Here is a 16,340-nt window from a genome sequence, read left to right as displayed (position 1 = left end):
TCATGTTTTAAAGAATTATTTAATGATATGGATATACTCATTCTATATTATTCAATAAAAGTGAAAATAATACATTTACAGTATAATGAATATTTCATTTTAAAAAATTTTTAAAGGAATACATTATATGGAAACCAATTTGATAATAATCTATTAAAAATAATAAAAAATAAAAAAGGAATACGGACTTTGGATGATGATGATGATGATGACGTGTTAATGTTTACCGGCTGTAACAAAACATACTACTCTGTTGCTAGATGTAATGGGGAGGAGGAAGGTGGAGAAAAGAGGGGGAATAGGAGGACAGACAAAGTTGTTGGGAACTCTGTACTTTTTTTTTTATATTTGTTTATTTGAAAGAGAAAGAGAGCGTGTGCGTGTGCGCACACACGAGCAGGGGAGGGACAGAGAGGGGGACAGAGAATTCAAAGTAGGCTGTGGGCTGACAACAGCGAGCCTGATACGGGGCTTGAACACACAAACTATGAGGTCATAACCAGAACCACAGTGGAACGCTCAACCACCCAGCTCTGTACTTTCTACTTAATTCTGCTATGAACTAAAACTACTCTAAAAAAAATAGTCTCTATTTTAAAAAAATTAAGTGATTAATAAAAAAAAAGTATAGAAAAATATAAAGAATTGAGACAGCAACAATATGTTATAATCTAAAAAATCTGATATCACCTAAAAGATGAGAAATGAATATACTAAACAAAATTATTTAACATTACTTCAAGAGATTTACAATCAATTTCATTTTATTACTGCCTGATGATGTCTACCACTTTTTCCAAAGCCATTTACGTAAAGCCTCAAGAAGAAAACCAATTTCTAAACTTAAGGAAAAACAAATTAGTCTTCTTATACATGCTGACTCATCCTTAAACATTTTTATTCAATGATTTTCTTTCTGTACAATGAAAAATTTACCTCTGCTTATTTTATAATGTCTAGATTAAGGATATTTAATTCAGACATTCAAAATTATAGGACAATTATACATAATCACTGAACTTATTTTTCAAATATTAAACTTAACAATTTGGCATCAGTTTATTATTAACATTTACTTAGAATTCCAACCACATAAATGATAAAAAAATTTTTGAAAAAACACACATTAAATCCAAGTGATAAAAATACAATTCATACAATAATCTAGTACATAAATTTCTACCGACCATTCTTTTAAAATCTTACTCATCTACAGCCTTCACAACTAGTATCATGTGACTAAACTATCACCAACTAACAGATTTTTCAGGCAGTATTAATTAGAAATGGATTACTATTCAATCAAAGACGCTACCCTGTCTGGAAAGGACAAGAAGACCATAAATCAGCCACAAAGAAAAGGTGGTATTCACGTCTCAAGAAACTGTGATCACTTAGCTTTGTCACTCATGCAAAACTATGACTTAGACACAGTACTCTTCAGCTCAAATGAGAGGGGTTTTTTTTTCTTTACAGTTTTTAAAAATCTGTTTATTTTTGAGAGAGAGAGTGAGTGAGACAGAGCATGAGCAGGGAAGGGGCAGAGAGAGATGGAGACACAGAATCCAAAGCAGACTCCAGGATCTGAGCTGTTAGCACAGAGCCTGACCGGGGGCTTGAACTCACACACCTCGAGATCATAACTTGAGCCAGAAGTCAGATGCTTAACTGATTAGGCCATGCAAGCGCCTTGTTTTTTTTTTAATTCAGATTCCTTTCTTTGGTATTTAAGGACTTTAACAATTTCAAGAGGTACCTTCCTCTTTTTGATGCATTAGTGCTCACAAAACCATTCTACTCATTTTCTTCAAACACACCAAGCATGCTTCTGCCTCTCAGTCTTTGTCCCTGCTATTTGTTTGTCTGGAATGTTTTATCATCTATTTGTCTACCAAAGCCCGAGCCTTCAAATCCCAGTCTGTCAACTTCTCCATGAAACTTTTCTTGACCATCAAAATTCATAGTTATCTCTTTATCCTAAAAACAAATAAATCCTAGCACATAACTGGCATTTAGCTTATGAATTATGTATGATGATCTCAAATATTCTTTTCCATATAAATGGAAATCCATTCCAGTGTTATTCTAGAGTAAAGCCAGTTTCCCCTAATGGACTAATGCTATTTATTTAAGGGCTGGTTTTAACAGCACCAATCACACAGTTCTCCTACTTTGGTAGGAAGCTCTGAATGTTTGACCTTAATGATACTTTCATGACATGAAAAACAAAACATATTCTAGCAGTTCCCAACTTTTAAAATATCACATCATAGGGGCACCTGTGTGGCTCAGTCTTTACACCATGCATGCAACTCTTGATATTGGGATCATGAGTTTGAGCCCCACGTTGGGGGCAGAGGTTACTTACAGAAAATTAAAAAGAAATAAAAGTAAATAAAAATATCACATCACAAAAAAAGATTTTATAACCTCCAGATATAGAGTCTCTTAGACACTGTTTTTAGGCACACCTGAAACTGTATATAGAAGCACACCAGTTGGGAAGCTCTACTCTAATATGAAAAACCAAATCCCACGGGTGCCTGGATGGCTCAGTCTGTTCACATCCGACTCCTGATTTGGGCTCATGTCATGATCATGTGGTTCCTGAGTTCAAGCCCAACATCAGGTTCTGCACTGGCAGCAGGAAGCCTGGTTGGGATTGTCTCTCCTCCTCTCTCTGCACCTACACTGCTCATGCACACACTTCCGTGCTCTCTTTCAAAATAAATAAACATTTAAAAAAAAAAAAAAGAAAGAAAATATATTTAAGACCAAATGCCAACAGCAAGGGAAAGTTTAGTAAATTCCTTTATTTTTGTGTTCAGCTTTCTACTGCAACCATTACCTACAAACTTCTAGATTTGTTGTCTTTAGCAAATAAAAACTTTTTCAGGCTTTTATGTAATATATAAACTCTATTCATTTATCTTTCTTAGCAGGGAATTCAACTGGACATATTTGATGTGCCAATATCCTCAGCCAAGTAGTATTTAACTTAAACATTAACTCTGAAAACAGAAGGTAATAGAAACAAAATTTATTAATGACTTTAAACCTGTTCTCCTACTGTGAGAACTCACTGGGTTTTTACCTTGGACACCTACAGATTTCTAATATGAAAAATAAATCATGGTATTGGCATTCTACATACCAATGTTATTTATTTCATATATGAATTCTTTTAAAGAGAAAGTGCATGTATGTGAGCAGTGGATAGGGGCGGAGGGAGAGAGAGAGAATCCCAAGGCCAGGCTCCATGCTTAACACAGAGCCCAAAGTGGGGCTCACTCCCTCAACCCTGGGATCCTGGATTGAGCCTTAAAGAGTCAAATACTCAACTGACTGAGCCACCTGGGTGGCTGGGTCCCATAATGGTGTTTAGCATGCCTTCTCCTAATTTCTATTTAAGGTCTTGAATTTGAGACTTGATTTTAACACCATCTCTGTTACTAACATTTTGTTTCCATCTCCACCCACCTTCCCTTCTTTAAACTAAAAAAACCCAGAAACTAAAAAAGTTACTCAATTCCCTTTTGAGTTCTCAAGGAGATCTAAAGAGGGTTCATACTCTTCTGAACCTCAATGTGACATTTGAGTTTAATCATTCCCCTGCAGAACTCTTGTTGCCAGGAGTTAATAAAATGGTTTTCACAATATATTAATTTGCCTATTTGCTAATTTAAAAGTAGGCATTACTTGAGAATACATTATGAGAGCCTGAGCATTCCTATACAGGCTGGTGGAAGTCCAAACTGGTACAACCCTTATAGAGGGGAATTTGACCACCTCAAAAAACAAAAAACAAAAAACAAAACAAAAAAAAATTCACTCCTGTATTTACCTTTGATCCAACAATTCCACACCTAGAAATTACCCAGAAGATACACTTATACAAATACAAATGCTATTGACTTTAGCATTATTTGTAATAGCAAAATACTAGAAACAATCTCAAATGCAACAAAGAGACTAACTGAATAAACTATAGCACATCCACACAGAGTACCAAGTCACCAAGGAAAATAAATATTTCCAGATATGGAAATTTCCAAGTGAAACTGGAGTGACTTCCAAGATATACTAAATGAAAAAAGTAAAGTACAAGAGAGTACATATAATAGTCTACCTTTTGAGTAAGAAGGGAGACAACATAGAAAGGATAAGCCAGAAACTAATGAAAATGATTATAATGGGTGGGTACATGGAAATGAAATGGAAGGGTAACAATAGAAGTAAGGTTTCTGAAAAGTTAAGTTTTTATATAGTACTTTTGAGGATGTGGAGAAACTGGATTCCTTGTGCACTCTTGGTGGAAATGTAAAATGGTGCAGCTGCTAAGGAAAACAGCATGGCGGGCTCCTCAATAAAAAAGAGAATCATCCAGCAATATATATCCTGAGTTTATATCCAGAAGAATTGAAAACAGAATCTCAGATATATGAACACCCATGTTCACTGCAGTATTATTCACAATAGCCAAAAGGTAGAAGCAACCTAAATGCCCAACAGATTACTACTTAAGGAAAATGTGGCATATATACACATTGAATTATCATACAGCCTTTAAAAAGAAGAAAATCCTGTCAAATGCTACAACATGGATAAGGCTTGAGGACATTATGGTAGGTGAAATAAGCCAGTCACCAAAAGACAAATACTGTGATTGTACTTACATGAGGGATCTAAAGCAAACTCTTACAAACAGAAAATAGAATGAGGCTGAGGGGGAGGGGGAAAGGAGTTGTTCAATGGGTACATGGTTTCAGTTGTACAAGATGAAAAAGTTACACAGATCTGTTGTACTAATAACATGCACTTGGAAGGGGCAAAGAGAGCCACACACACACAAAAACAATGCACAGGCGCACCTAGGTGTCTCAGTCTGTTAAGCATCCGATTCCTGATTTTGGCTCAGGTCATAATCTCACAGTTTGTGGGCTCAAGCCCCAGGTCTGGCTCTGCACTGACAGTGTAGAACCTGCTAGGGGTTCTCCCTCCCTCTCTCAAAATAAATAAACTTTTTTTTAATGTACATAGTTAACAATGCTGTACTATAGACTTAAAAATGATTAAGATGATATATTTTGTTATGTTTTTTAATACAATAAGGAAAAATCAAGCAAGGATTACATTTATCAGTGGAAATAAAGAGTTAAGTTATATATGTGTATATATAAATTCAATACAAACAGGGGCACCTGGGTGGCTCAATAGGTTGAACATCAGATTCTTGACTTCAGCTCAGGTCACAATCTCAGGGTCACGGGATAGAGCCTCGCATCAGGCTCCATGCTGAGCATAGAGCCTGCTTAAGATTCTCCTGGGGCGCCTGGATGCCTCAGTCGGTTAAGCGGCCAACTTCAACTCAGGTCATGATCTCATGGTTCATGGTTGGGCTCTGTGCTGATAGCTCAGAGCCTGTAGCCTGCTTTAGATTCTGTGTCTCTGTCTCTCTCTGCCCCTCCCCTGTTCACCCTCTGTCTCTCTCTGTCAAAAATAAATTTTTAAAAAAATTCTCTTGGGGCACCTGGGTGGCTCAGTCAGTTAAGCCTCTGACTTCAGCTCAGGTCAGATCTCACGTTCGTGGGTTTGAGCCCCGCGTCAGGCTCTGTGCTGACAGCTAGCTCAGAGCCTGGAGCCTGCTTCCGGTTCTGTGTCTCCTTCTCTCTCTGCCCCTCCCCTCTCATGCTCTGTCTCTCTCTGTATCAAAAATAAATAAAAACATTAAAAAAAAATTCTCTTGCTCTCTCCCTTGACCCCCTCCCCTGCTTGTGCTCTCTCTCTCCTAAAATAAAAACTGAACACAAACAGAAACCAAGTATATATAAAACTGATAACACAATTAGACCAAAAAATTCAAATTCAAGTAACTAACAAATATGGTACTCTGTACAACCTTGGAAGACAAAAAAAAAAAACTGCAAAAAAATCTTACCAGGGATACTAGCATTGAATTTTTTCTTGAGTGTACATTAGGGTAGTACAAAGAAACAATTTTATCAAGTTGAGGGAAAACAGGGTTTATACTGTAGAAGGAAAATACAAATAGGGAATGGAGAAGTTTAAGAAAAACTCTGTGCTGCTGTTCTTTTCTTTTCAAGTAAAACGAACTCACTTTTTGTGACTGACTTGAACTCACAATCCCAATATCAAAAGTTTCATGCTCTAAGGGTGCATGGGTGGTGCAGCTGGTTAAGCGCCCAACTTTAGCTCAGGACAGGATCTCATGGTTCATGAATTCGAGTCCCCCATGAAGCTCCACAGTGACAGTGCAGAGCCTGCTTGGTACTCTCTTCCCCTCCCGCCTCCCCTGATCGTTTTCTCTCCCTCTGCCTCTCCCTCACTTGCATGTGTGCTCTCTCTCTCAAAATGAACAAACTTAAAAAGAAAAAAACAAAAAGAGAAAGTTGCATGCTCTACAACTGAGTCAGCCAAATGCCCCTGTAGTGTTGGATTTTAATGGAACAGAAGGCACACGTGATTTAAAGTATTTATGTACATTTCCTAGCTCTACACATTAAAAGGGCTTGGATAAATTAAATCCTACTACCAGTATGAACACAATGCCAATGCCTAGACCATGGTTTATAAACACCACTCTCTACACCACTCTCTAACAAAAATGGAAATAGGCCTCTCTGGAAAAAATGAGCTATCCAAATCTGGGGCAAGAAAGTATGAGGTGAACATTTTGTACCAGAAAAAAGACACCAGATGTTTCAAAAGGACACCAAAGCCAGCATGCTCGTTTTGGGATCATCTGACTCTCAAAGGGAATAAGGATAGTAATATATAATAATGCACTGAATGAAGAATCCATGAGTAATTTAAAAAAATTTAATGTTTATTTAGAGACAGAGGGAGAAAAAGAGAGAGACCGACAGACAGACAGACAGACTGCAGGGGAGGGACAGAGAGAATCCCAAGCAGGCTCTACACTGTCAGTACAGAGCATGATGCAGAACTCGATCTCACAATCTCATGAACTGTAAGATCATAACCTGAGCTGAAATGAAGAGTTGGACACTTAATGGACTGAGCCACCCAGGCACCTTCATGAGTAATTAAAGGGGAGAGGGGGGCAGGCTCTTGTCTACAGAGGAATGCCAGCTAACACATGTAGAAGGAATGACAGAATCAAAAAAGGCAACATTTCATAACCACCACAGTAGAAGTTAAAAAAGGTAACTAAGTAATTGTTAAGTAATTGTTGGAAAACAAAACTGCCACCTTAAACATTACTTATTAATTGCAAATTGGGGAAAGGTACATTTACAGTGTAAAGAGTCGACCAACTGTAACCAAGTGATCAAATTTAGCATAAACTAACTGGACAAATTGACATTTTGCTGCTCCTGATGATGCAACTGACTATACATTACCACTTGCGTGGTAAAGTACTTGCCAAAAAAAAGTTCAACCTGAATCTGCATGAGGCAATGAGACAAAAACAGACTATGGAACTCCTATAAGGCAAATGCTTCAAAAATGTCACATCATAAATGACTCCCCCCTCCAAAAATGGTGACAGAACCTTCTAGATTAAAGGAGACTTAAAGAAACATTACAAATGCAAATGATCATATACTGAAACTTGGATAGAGGAAAAAACCCAACTCTTAATTTTTAGGGCAACTGGGAGAATTTTATTATGGACAGTATAACAGATAATACTGTACCAATACAGCATTTGAGTGTGATAATGATCATTATTCAAAGAAGAATGCTGAAGTATTCACAGACAGAATATCATGATGTCCCCAAGTAGCTCTCAAAAAAGTGTATGTCTCCCTCTGTGTGTGTGTATGGAGAAACATAAAAGCAAACAAAGGTAACAAAATGTTAACAACTGGTAAATCTAAGTGAAGGGATATGGGTGTTGAAGGTACAATTTTTCCCAACTTTCCATAAGTCTGAAATGTCTCAATATAAAAAGTTGAGATATCTTTTTTTTCTTTTTAAAAAGAGAGAGAGAGAGAGCGATCGTGCCAAGTGGGGGAGAGCGGTAGAGGGAGAAAGAGAATCTTAAGCAGGGTCAATGCTCAGTGCAGAGTCCAACCTGGGGCTCAATTCCATGACCCTGGGATCATGACCTGAGCCAAAATCAAAAGTGGGACACTCAAGCCACCCAGGCACCCCACAAAAAGTTGAGATAATTCTTTTTTTGTTTAGATAATTCTTAAAAAGGGGGTAGTACTGGAAAAACCATCATCATAATTAGCCAGCAATACTCTTCAGTAAAAATTCAAATAAAAGAAACATGAGGGCCACCTGGGTGGCTCAGTCAGTTAAGTGGCTGACTTCAGCTCAGGTCATGATCTCACAGTCCATGGGTTCGATACCTGTGTTGGGCTTTCTGCTGACAGGTCAGAGCCTGGAGCATGCTTCAGATTCTGTGTCTCCCTCTCTCTCTGCCCCTCCCCTGCTTGCTCGCACTAAGACATAAAAAAAAATTAAAAATAAAATAAAATAAAAATAAATAAAAGAAACATGATTCTAAAATCAAATCATGAGACTCTCCCATAATTTTTCCCTAACTAGCACATAAAAATTTTTTTTTAATTTTTAAAAATGTTTTATTTTTGACAGAGAACATGAACATGGGAGGGGCAGAGAGAGGGGGAAACAAAATCTGAAACAGGCTTGGCACTGTCAGTGCAAAGCCCAATGTGAGGCTCAAACTCATGAACCATGAGATCATGCCTGTGCTGAAGTCAGATGCTCAATCGACTGAGCCACCCAGATGCCCCTCCTTTATTTAAAAAATTTTTTTTTAATTTTCCTATGATATTTAAAATAAACTTTACAAATCTAGCAAGTTGGATGCAAATACATACTACTGTTTTTGAAATTAAGTGTTTTTCAAATTTATGAATACAGCTACAAAGTCTGTAGTCAGCATACTCTAATTTGTAGTAAGAGTTCCTGTGGTAGATTAAAGAGGGCTACAAATTCCTTTCTTCTTCCATTGAGAAGTAGTCATTTTTTTCTCCTGTTGAATGTAGATTGGGCCATGACTACTTTAACCATTAAAGTAAGGGATACGTGATATTGCCAGTTCTGAACCAAGCCTTTAAAAGGCACTGGCAGCTTCCTTCACAGTGTCTTAGAGGCCTGAGACCATGCAGAGAAACCCAAGATTACATCATAGGAAAAAGAGCCCAGCTAAGTTCAGCCTTACAGTTGTTCCTTCCAAGGCACCAACTACTGTCTGAGAGAAGTCAGGGTGGATCTTCTAGACAGGTCTAGACACCAGTTGAATACCACTGAATGAGCACAGTGAGCAATTGTAGAGAAGAATAATCAAGCTAAGCCTAGTCTTACCCAAATTGCTGAATCACAAAATTGTGAGATAAGAAGAAAAGTTGCTTAAAGATGTCAAAAGGTAGAAGCAACCCAAGCGTCCATAATGAATAAACAAAAGTGGCTTCATTCATACACACACACACACACACACACACACACACACACACACAGTGGAATATTATCCAGCCTTACAAAGTAAATTCTGACACATACTATGTGGATGAACTTTGAAGACAGTATCCTAAGTGAAATAAGCTAGTCACAAAAGGACAAATACTATATGATTCTTATACTAGGATCTTAGAGCAGTTAAATTCAGAGACACAAAGTTGAAAGGTGGTTGCCTAAGCTGGGGGAAGGGGCAATCAGAGAGTTACTGTTTAATGGGTACAAAATTTCAGTTAGGGAATATGAAAAAATTTTGGAGATGGTGGTAGTGATGTTTACACAACAATGTGAATGTGCTTGTTACCACAAAACTGTACTCTTAAAAAAATGATTGAAATAAAATTTGTGTTATATTTATTTAAACACACACACGCGCGCGCGCGCGCGCGCACACACACACACACACACACACACACACACACAGACTTACTCTTTTAAATCATTAGGTTTGGGGTAGTTTGTTACACTGCAACAAATGACCAGAATAGTTCCTCTACACAAATGGAAGTCTAAAATATGAACTGTGCTACAGTGTATTACTTCATAAATACATATTGGCTATATTTTAAGGGTTCATTTTAAGAAATCTTGCCTATTTTTTTAAAATGTTTATTTACTATTTTGAGAGAGAGCAAGTACACAAGCAGGGAAGGAGCAGAGAGAGAGGAGAGAGAGAATCCCAAGCAGGATCTTTGCTATCAGTGCAGAGCCTGATATGGAGCTTGATCTCACAAATGGTGAGATCATGACCTGAGCTGAAATCAAAGGAGTCAAATGCTTAACTGACTGAGCCACCAGGTGCCCTGCATATTTAATTTTTTTAATTTCTTAGCAGAACCTTTTGCATTAAAACAAATATGAAAATAAGATACATGAACAGAATTTAGACTAGAAGTCATATACTGAACTATATGTAAAATTAGCATCCTTTGTGGCATTTAGGGATAAATAAAATCCTTTCATGGAAGTAAAAATAATTATAACCAAAGTACATTATTTCTGGGGTCCACTTGGAGGAAAAGAAAGGGAAAGATTTCATTGCCTTCCTGCCTCTAATCTATTCCTCCCCTTTTCCAATCTACGTCTGAGGAGATGTCTGCTCTACCTTAATCAAGTGCACTATGTCGTAATTCCTAACTATATCAAACAAGGCATACTATAGAAAGCAAAAGTGAGAGTGTGGGGCAGAGGGGAATAGCAGACACATAGAGAAAAGTGACAGAAAAATACCACAAACACAACACAGAAATAACAACCAGTGGGAGGAAAAATGGGGGACATATTCAGAACAACAAAATCCTATTATTTAATCTTTCCTAATTCTTAGCCCCAAAGTAATAAGAATTTTGATTTCTGTGACAAAATGCACATGGCAAATTTGGGTATGGAGTTAATAGCCAGAAAGAGACCTGTCTGGGGGTACTGAACTCTGATATCAGGTAAAAAAAAAAAAATGTGGAATATATGAAACAATCTTTAGGGCAGCTGGCTGGCACAGTCAGAGAAGCATATGACTCTTGATCTTGGGGTTGTGAGTAGAAATTACTTAAAAAAATACATACATACATACTTAAAAATAAAAAATAAAAAATAAAAAAAAGAAATAAACAATCTTTAACCTGCCGGTTCCTGTCTCTAAATACCAATGCTTATCTAAGACTTCCCACTTCCAAAATAGCAAGGAACGAACAAAATGTGAATAGCATGTAGTTCTGTAGTAATACATGATATGAGATAGACTGTGCATAACAAATTGTGGGCAGAAGCACCTAATGGAACTTTGTACAACACTGTTTATAGGTGTATTCTGAATGTGTTATTAAAGTTATCAGACATGACTGCTACATTAGTTTCAGAATCCATAACTATACAGAAAGAAGGCTACTGGTGATGTAGTATAAACTATCTGCTATCCTTTCCAACAGAAAACTAACTTTTGTATGGCCTTTAATATATCTCCAATTAATGTATAATCATAATTTACGTAAGCAACAAAACTACTTATTTATGCTTACTATTTTTTAAGTAGGTTTCACACCCAATTCATGGGGCTTTGAATTCACAACCCTGAGATCAAGAGCTGCATATAGAGGCACCAGGGCGGTTCAGTGGGTTGAGTGTCAGACTTCAGCTCAGGTCATGATCTTAAGAGTTCGTGAGTTCAAGCCCCGTGTGGACCTCTGTGCTGACAGCACAGAACCTGGAGCCTGCTTCGGATTCTGTGTCTCCCTCTCTCTCTGCCCCTCCCCCACTCACTCTCTATCTCTCTCTCAAAAATGAATAAATGTTTATATATATATATAAAAGGAATATGTGAAGTAATCCCTTAGAAGCTTAAATTAAAAGTCCCTTTTTTTTTTCTTTTTCAGGGAGAGAGAGTGTGCGAGAGAGCACATGCTCCAGCAAGTGGGAGAGGGTGAGAGGGAGAGAGAGAATCTTAAACAGGCTCTATGCCCAGTGAATAGCCTGCAGCCCAAAACAGAGCTCAATCTGACGATGCCAAAAATCAAAGTTGGATGCTTAAATGACTGAGCCACCCAGGTGCCCTTAAAATTAAAATTTCTAATATATAAAACTATTTTAGCAGTTCCAAAGACCTACTCTAAGAACTACTTTCAAGAAAGTTTCAAAGCATCACAATAGTTTCTAATGTTAAAACAATACTGTCCTACATCTTAACTCAGATTCCTTTCTCTTTGCACTTTACCATTTTCAGTGAATAAAAAAAAATCACAACTTCTTAGTTCTACTTAGATTCCTTTGAAGGAAATCAGCTATAAGAATGAAAATAAATATGATGCTATTGTATTGCCCTGACTCTGCCACTAAGCCGCTCTGTGACGAATCTTGGTAACATGTTACTTGGCCACTTTTGGCCTAAGTTTTCTCTTCTGTGAAATATGGGGAGTTCCAAAATTTACTTTAACATCCTTCTAACTCTAAAATTATGGTTCTATTGTAAAAATGCTTGTTCCATTCTTGAATATTGAAGAGAATGGATCAAATATCTCTGAATTCCACTGACTAAGATTTTACCTGCCTTTACACCTATTTGTGTTTATTTATATAGATTTTGAATACTGTTGCTATAAAAAACACAAAAACTACTGAATTTATAATACTGGTACATAATTAAGGGTCTAATAAACACAAAAATTATCAAAAATAGTTAAACATTGTTAAAAATCTACACTTATGAGACAGTACTACTTTAACCAAAGACAGTACTACTTTAACTAACTGGGGATTCCGTAAAAAGTACAAAGTCAAAACAGATTTAGAAAAAATAGGAGGAAAACAAAACCATAAGATTCTTAAGAAAATTAAAAAGAACTCTTTTAAGACTTTTTAAAATATTTACTTTTTTTTTGAGAGAGAGAGAATGAGAATGGGGAAGGGACAGAGAGAGAGTGAGACACAGAATCCGAAGCAGGCTCCAGGGTCTGAGCTACAGCCTGACACAGGGCTCAAAATCACAAACTTGCGAGATCATGACCTGAACCAAGCAAGAGTGGACGTTTTACCGACTGAGCCACTCAGGCGCCCAAGAAACGCAAAATTTTAGCAGGACGTTCAAAATAGTTAGATGTATGTCAATTTTAACTTCCAAAAGAACTCATAAGAAATAGATATCCTAACTCAGTGGCGCCTGAGTGGCCCGGGTTGGGCGTCAGACTTTGGCTCAGGTTATGATCTCACAAGTTGCTGGGTTTGAGTCCCATGTTGGGCTTTGTGCTAAGAGCATGGAGTCAGAATACCGTCTCCCTCCCTCTCTGCCCCTTCCCTGCTCATGCTCACTCGCTCTCAAAAATAAACATTAAAAAAAAAAAAGAAAAAGAAAGAAGTCCTAACCAAATATTTATTCTAAAATTTTTTTAATGTTTTTTATTTATTTTTGAGAGACAGAGACAGTGCAAGCAGGGAGGGTCAGATAGAGGGAAACACAGAATCTGAGGCAGGTTGCAGGTTCTGAGCGGTCAGCACAGAGCCCGACGCAGGGCTCGAACCCACGAACTGTGAGATCATGACCTGAGCCAAAGCTAGACGGTTAACCGACTGAGCCACCCAGGCCCCCCTCTTTTTAATTTTTTTTAATGTTTGTCTATTTTTGAGAGAGAAAGAGACAGAATGAGAACAGGGGAAGGGAAGAGAGAGAGAGAGAGAGAGAAGAAGACGCAGAATCCGAAACAGGCTTCAGGCTCTGAGCAGTCAGCACAGAGACCAATGGGCGACTTGAATGCACGGACCATGAGATCATGACCTGAGCCAAAATGGACACTTGTGGTACCTCTTTTGTAACCAGATTATCCATCACTAGCAATCAAGATTTCAATATTCTTAATATGAAAATAAAAATTAAAAGATCTGTAAGTTGTTTACTTAACAGTTTTGTATTTCATAATTTTCAGTATCTCCAAACATTCAATATAACCTTAAAAAGCATCAATCAAGCACCTCACTTCACATATACCTAGTATCAAGTTTACTTTAATGGAAGCTATTGTGTCCTCTTCCTTCCCAAGAGACAATAAACTGCAGAATCTAATTAGATTTTAAAAAACAAAGCTACAGGAATACTTTAAATATTATTTAAACGCTCACGACATTGTAAACATTTACTAGGCACTACACTAAGCTCTAAGAACAAAGGGGCAAGATCATTCCCTAAAAATACATTTTATCAAGTTGCCCAAGGTAGAAATACTATCTACATCTTTTCTTCCCTCTCCTCCCATGAAGCCTAATTGATTTCTAACTAGGAAACATTTCATGGCTTCATCTCTACCTCTCTTCCCACTACCATAGCCCCACTTCAAGATTCCAACATCTTTCACCTACATTCCTATTGTTTCCTAAGCAGGACTCCCTGCCTCAAATCCTTCCCTTTCCTTGCTCCAACCTAGCCCCAATTATGACAAGCAAAATGTCTGCAGCACTGACAAATGTCTCCAGGGTGGGAGTGGGGGTGAGGGTGGGGTGTCAAAGATGCCCTGGTTGAGAACCACTGCATCAAGTTGATCTCTTCACAAGAATAGCAGTTATCTTAGTGGGCACAATCCATGTCTGTGCAAAGCAAAAATTGACCTATGTAAGGCCAACACTTACCACCTTAATCTTAGGATCACCATGCTTTAAATAAGCTAACTTACCTAAAAAAGAGCTAATATACTCTCTTTTGAAAACCCCTCTGAACATGTGGACCTAAACCATCACTTTATTTCAAGTCTGAATTCTGAAGTCAGTACATTTTCTCGAAGTTTAACCACACTAATACATACTTAAGCTTCTGGATACTAGAAAATTGTGACAATTTAATAAAATGCCCTTGTGATTAAATCAGTCTCCTCAGAAGCTGATGAAAATAGGCACCTTCCTAGGCAAACTACTGACTACATTTAAGGTTGTAAGCGCCTCTGAGCAGGATTCCCACATATGTTTCTAGAAAAAAAGTGATAAAAACCAATTCTTATGTTTGAAAAAATAGGCACACTCCTTTTAATTTCCCATAATGATCATGTTTCTACAGAACTTATTTAGCCAAGATACAACAATACTTTTCGGAGAGAGTAAAAAAGGAGACTACAAGATACCTAGAAAACCTGGTGGGTGACACTGTCAAGGCCAGGCTAGCAGCGCAGTAATACCGCGGGAGAGAGCACCTCCTACCACGGAGGTCTGAAGCGTGAACTCCGTGTCCAGATACCTACCTTCAGTCGCTTGATCATTTCATCCGTGGTGATCTTGTCGGTGATCTCCTTTACCCCCGGAGGGTAAGCGATCTTCCCGTCTGCACTCACGACGCCACAGAGGGCAGTGGCAGGCTTGGGCGGCGCGGTGAAGTCCATCCTGGGGGACAACTTTTCTTTCACAGTCCTCTACCGGCCTCTATCGGTCAGAAAACAAAAGTTCAGCGAGAAAAGGGAGACTTTGTAACCTCTTTTTTCATTTCAAAAATCTCTAATCTGCAAAGGGCGCTTTCTCCAGGGAGGCCGGGGACTCGCCGGCGGCCCCGCCGCTCGATCCTCCTCGAACCCGGACCCTGGTGAGCGCCCCGCCACCCCCACTCACGCGGGCCCCGCCAGCCCGGGCCCACGGGGCTCTCCGGCACCAGCCGCCGCGGCCGCGGGAAGCGCCGCGCAGCGCCAGGAGTTTCCCATTCCACCTTCCACAATGAAATCCACCCCCCCAGCACCGAGGTCCGAAGTTTGGAGGCCCCCCGGCCCGGCGAGGCCTCCAAGGCCCCGGCTCGGTCGGAGAGAAACCCCGAGTCCCCGCCCGGCCGGTCCCCTCCGGGAAAGGAGACGCGAGGCCTATAGGGCTCGGCTTAGGCCGCAAAACTAGGGACCCAACCGGACCCACACGCAACGGCGGCTCCGGGAGACGAACGCCTTGGCCGGGCCGAGCTTCGGGACCCCGGGCGTCCCCGCCACACTCCCGCCCCTCCCCTGTCCCACGGGAGGGGGAAACAAGCCGCCCTCCACCCCAAACCCCACGCCAGGAAGCGGCTGACGCGGCTCCGCACTTCACATTTTGTTCCTTCAACTTCGGCTGAGGGACCCTGGCGGCTTCTCTCGGTCCCGACTGCTCGGCGCCGTCCGGCGCTGCCGAGGCCTTACTGGCACCTCCCGGCAGCCCCGCCGGGCCTAGGTCCCGCGCCCCCCCTCCTCCGGTCTCCCCTTCCGTCCTCTCCCTCCACCAACCGAGGGCGGGAGACGAGCCGCAGCTGCCGCCGCCTTTACCTCCTTCTCCTCATGCGGGCGGAAGGTGCATCGAGCGCCCCGGCCTCTGTCAGGTGGTTGCGCCGCCGCCCCTCGTCGGGCTGCACACAAAGCGGCTCCGCGGGTCCCGCCGCCGCCGCCGCC

The 16,340-nt window shown here is 39.8% G+C and overlaps 1 protein-coding gene across 3 annotated transcripts in view; it reads right to left on the bottom strand.

Moving 5' to 3' along the window:
• The window catches only part of PDS5A (PDS5 cohesin associated factor A), a 133,318-nt gene extending 116,984 nt beyond the window's left edge, over positions 1 to 16,334 (bottom strand). For 2 of the 3 annotated variants that reach the window (XM_029947030.1, XM_029947045.1), the window contains exons 1-2: positions 16,218 to 16,334; positions 15,186 to 15,363 (exon numbers count right to left, since the gene is read on the bottom strand). In XM_029947030.1, coding sequence (XP_029802890.1) covers positions 15,186 to 15,323 — 138 coding nt within the window. In that variant the 5' untranslated portion in view covers positions 15,324 to 15,363; positions 16,218 to 16,334. Of the gene's footprint in view, positions 1 to 15,185; positions 15,364 to 16,000; positions 16,087 to 16,217 lie in introns of those variants that run through there. The other variant, XM_029947037.1, reaches the window with a different exon arrangement.
• Positions 16,335 to 16,340: the final 6 nt, after the last annotated feature.

This window comes from Suricata suricatta, chromosome 1 (assembly GCF_006229205.1).
Source record: "Suricata suricatta isolate VVHF042 chromosome 1, meerkat_22Aug2017_6uvM2_HiC, whole genome shotgun sequence".
Lineage (NCBI taxonomy): Eukaryota > Metazoa > Chordata > Mammalia > Carnivora > Herpestidae > Suricata > Suricata suricatta.
The sequence above is the reverse complement of the archived record's forward strand: the minus strand, read 5'-3'. Positions and strand labels throughout refer to the sequence as shown.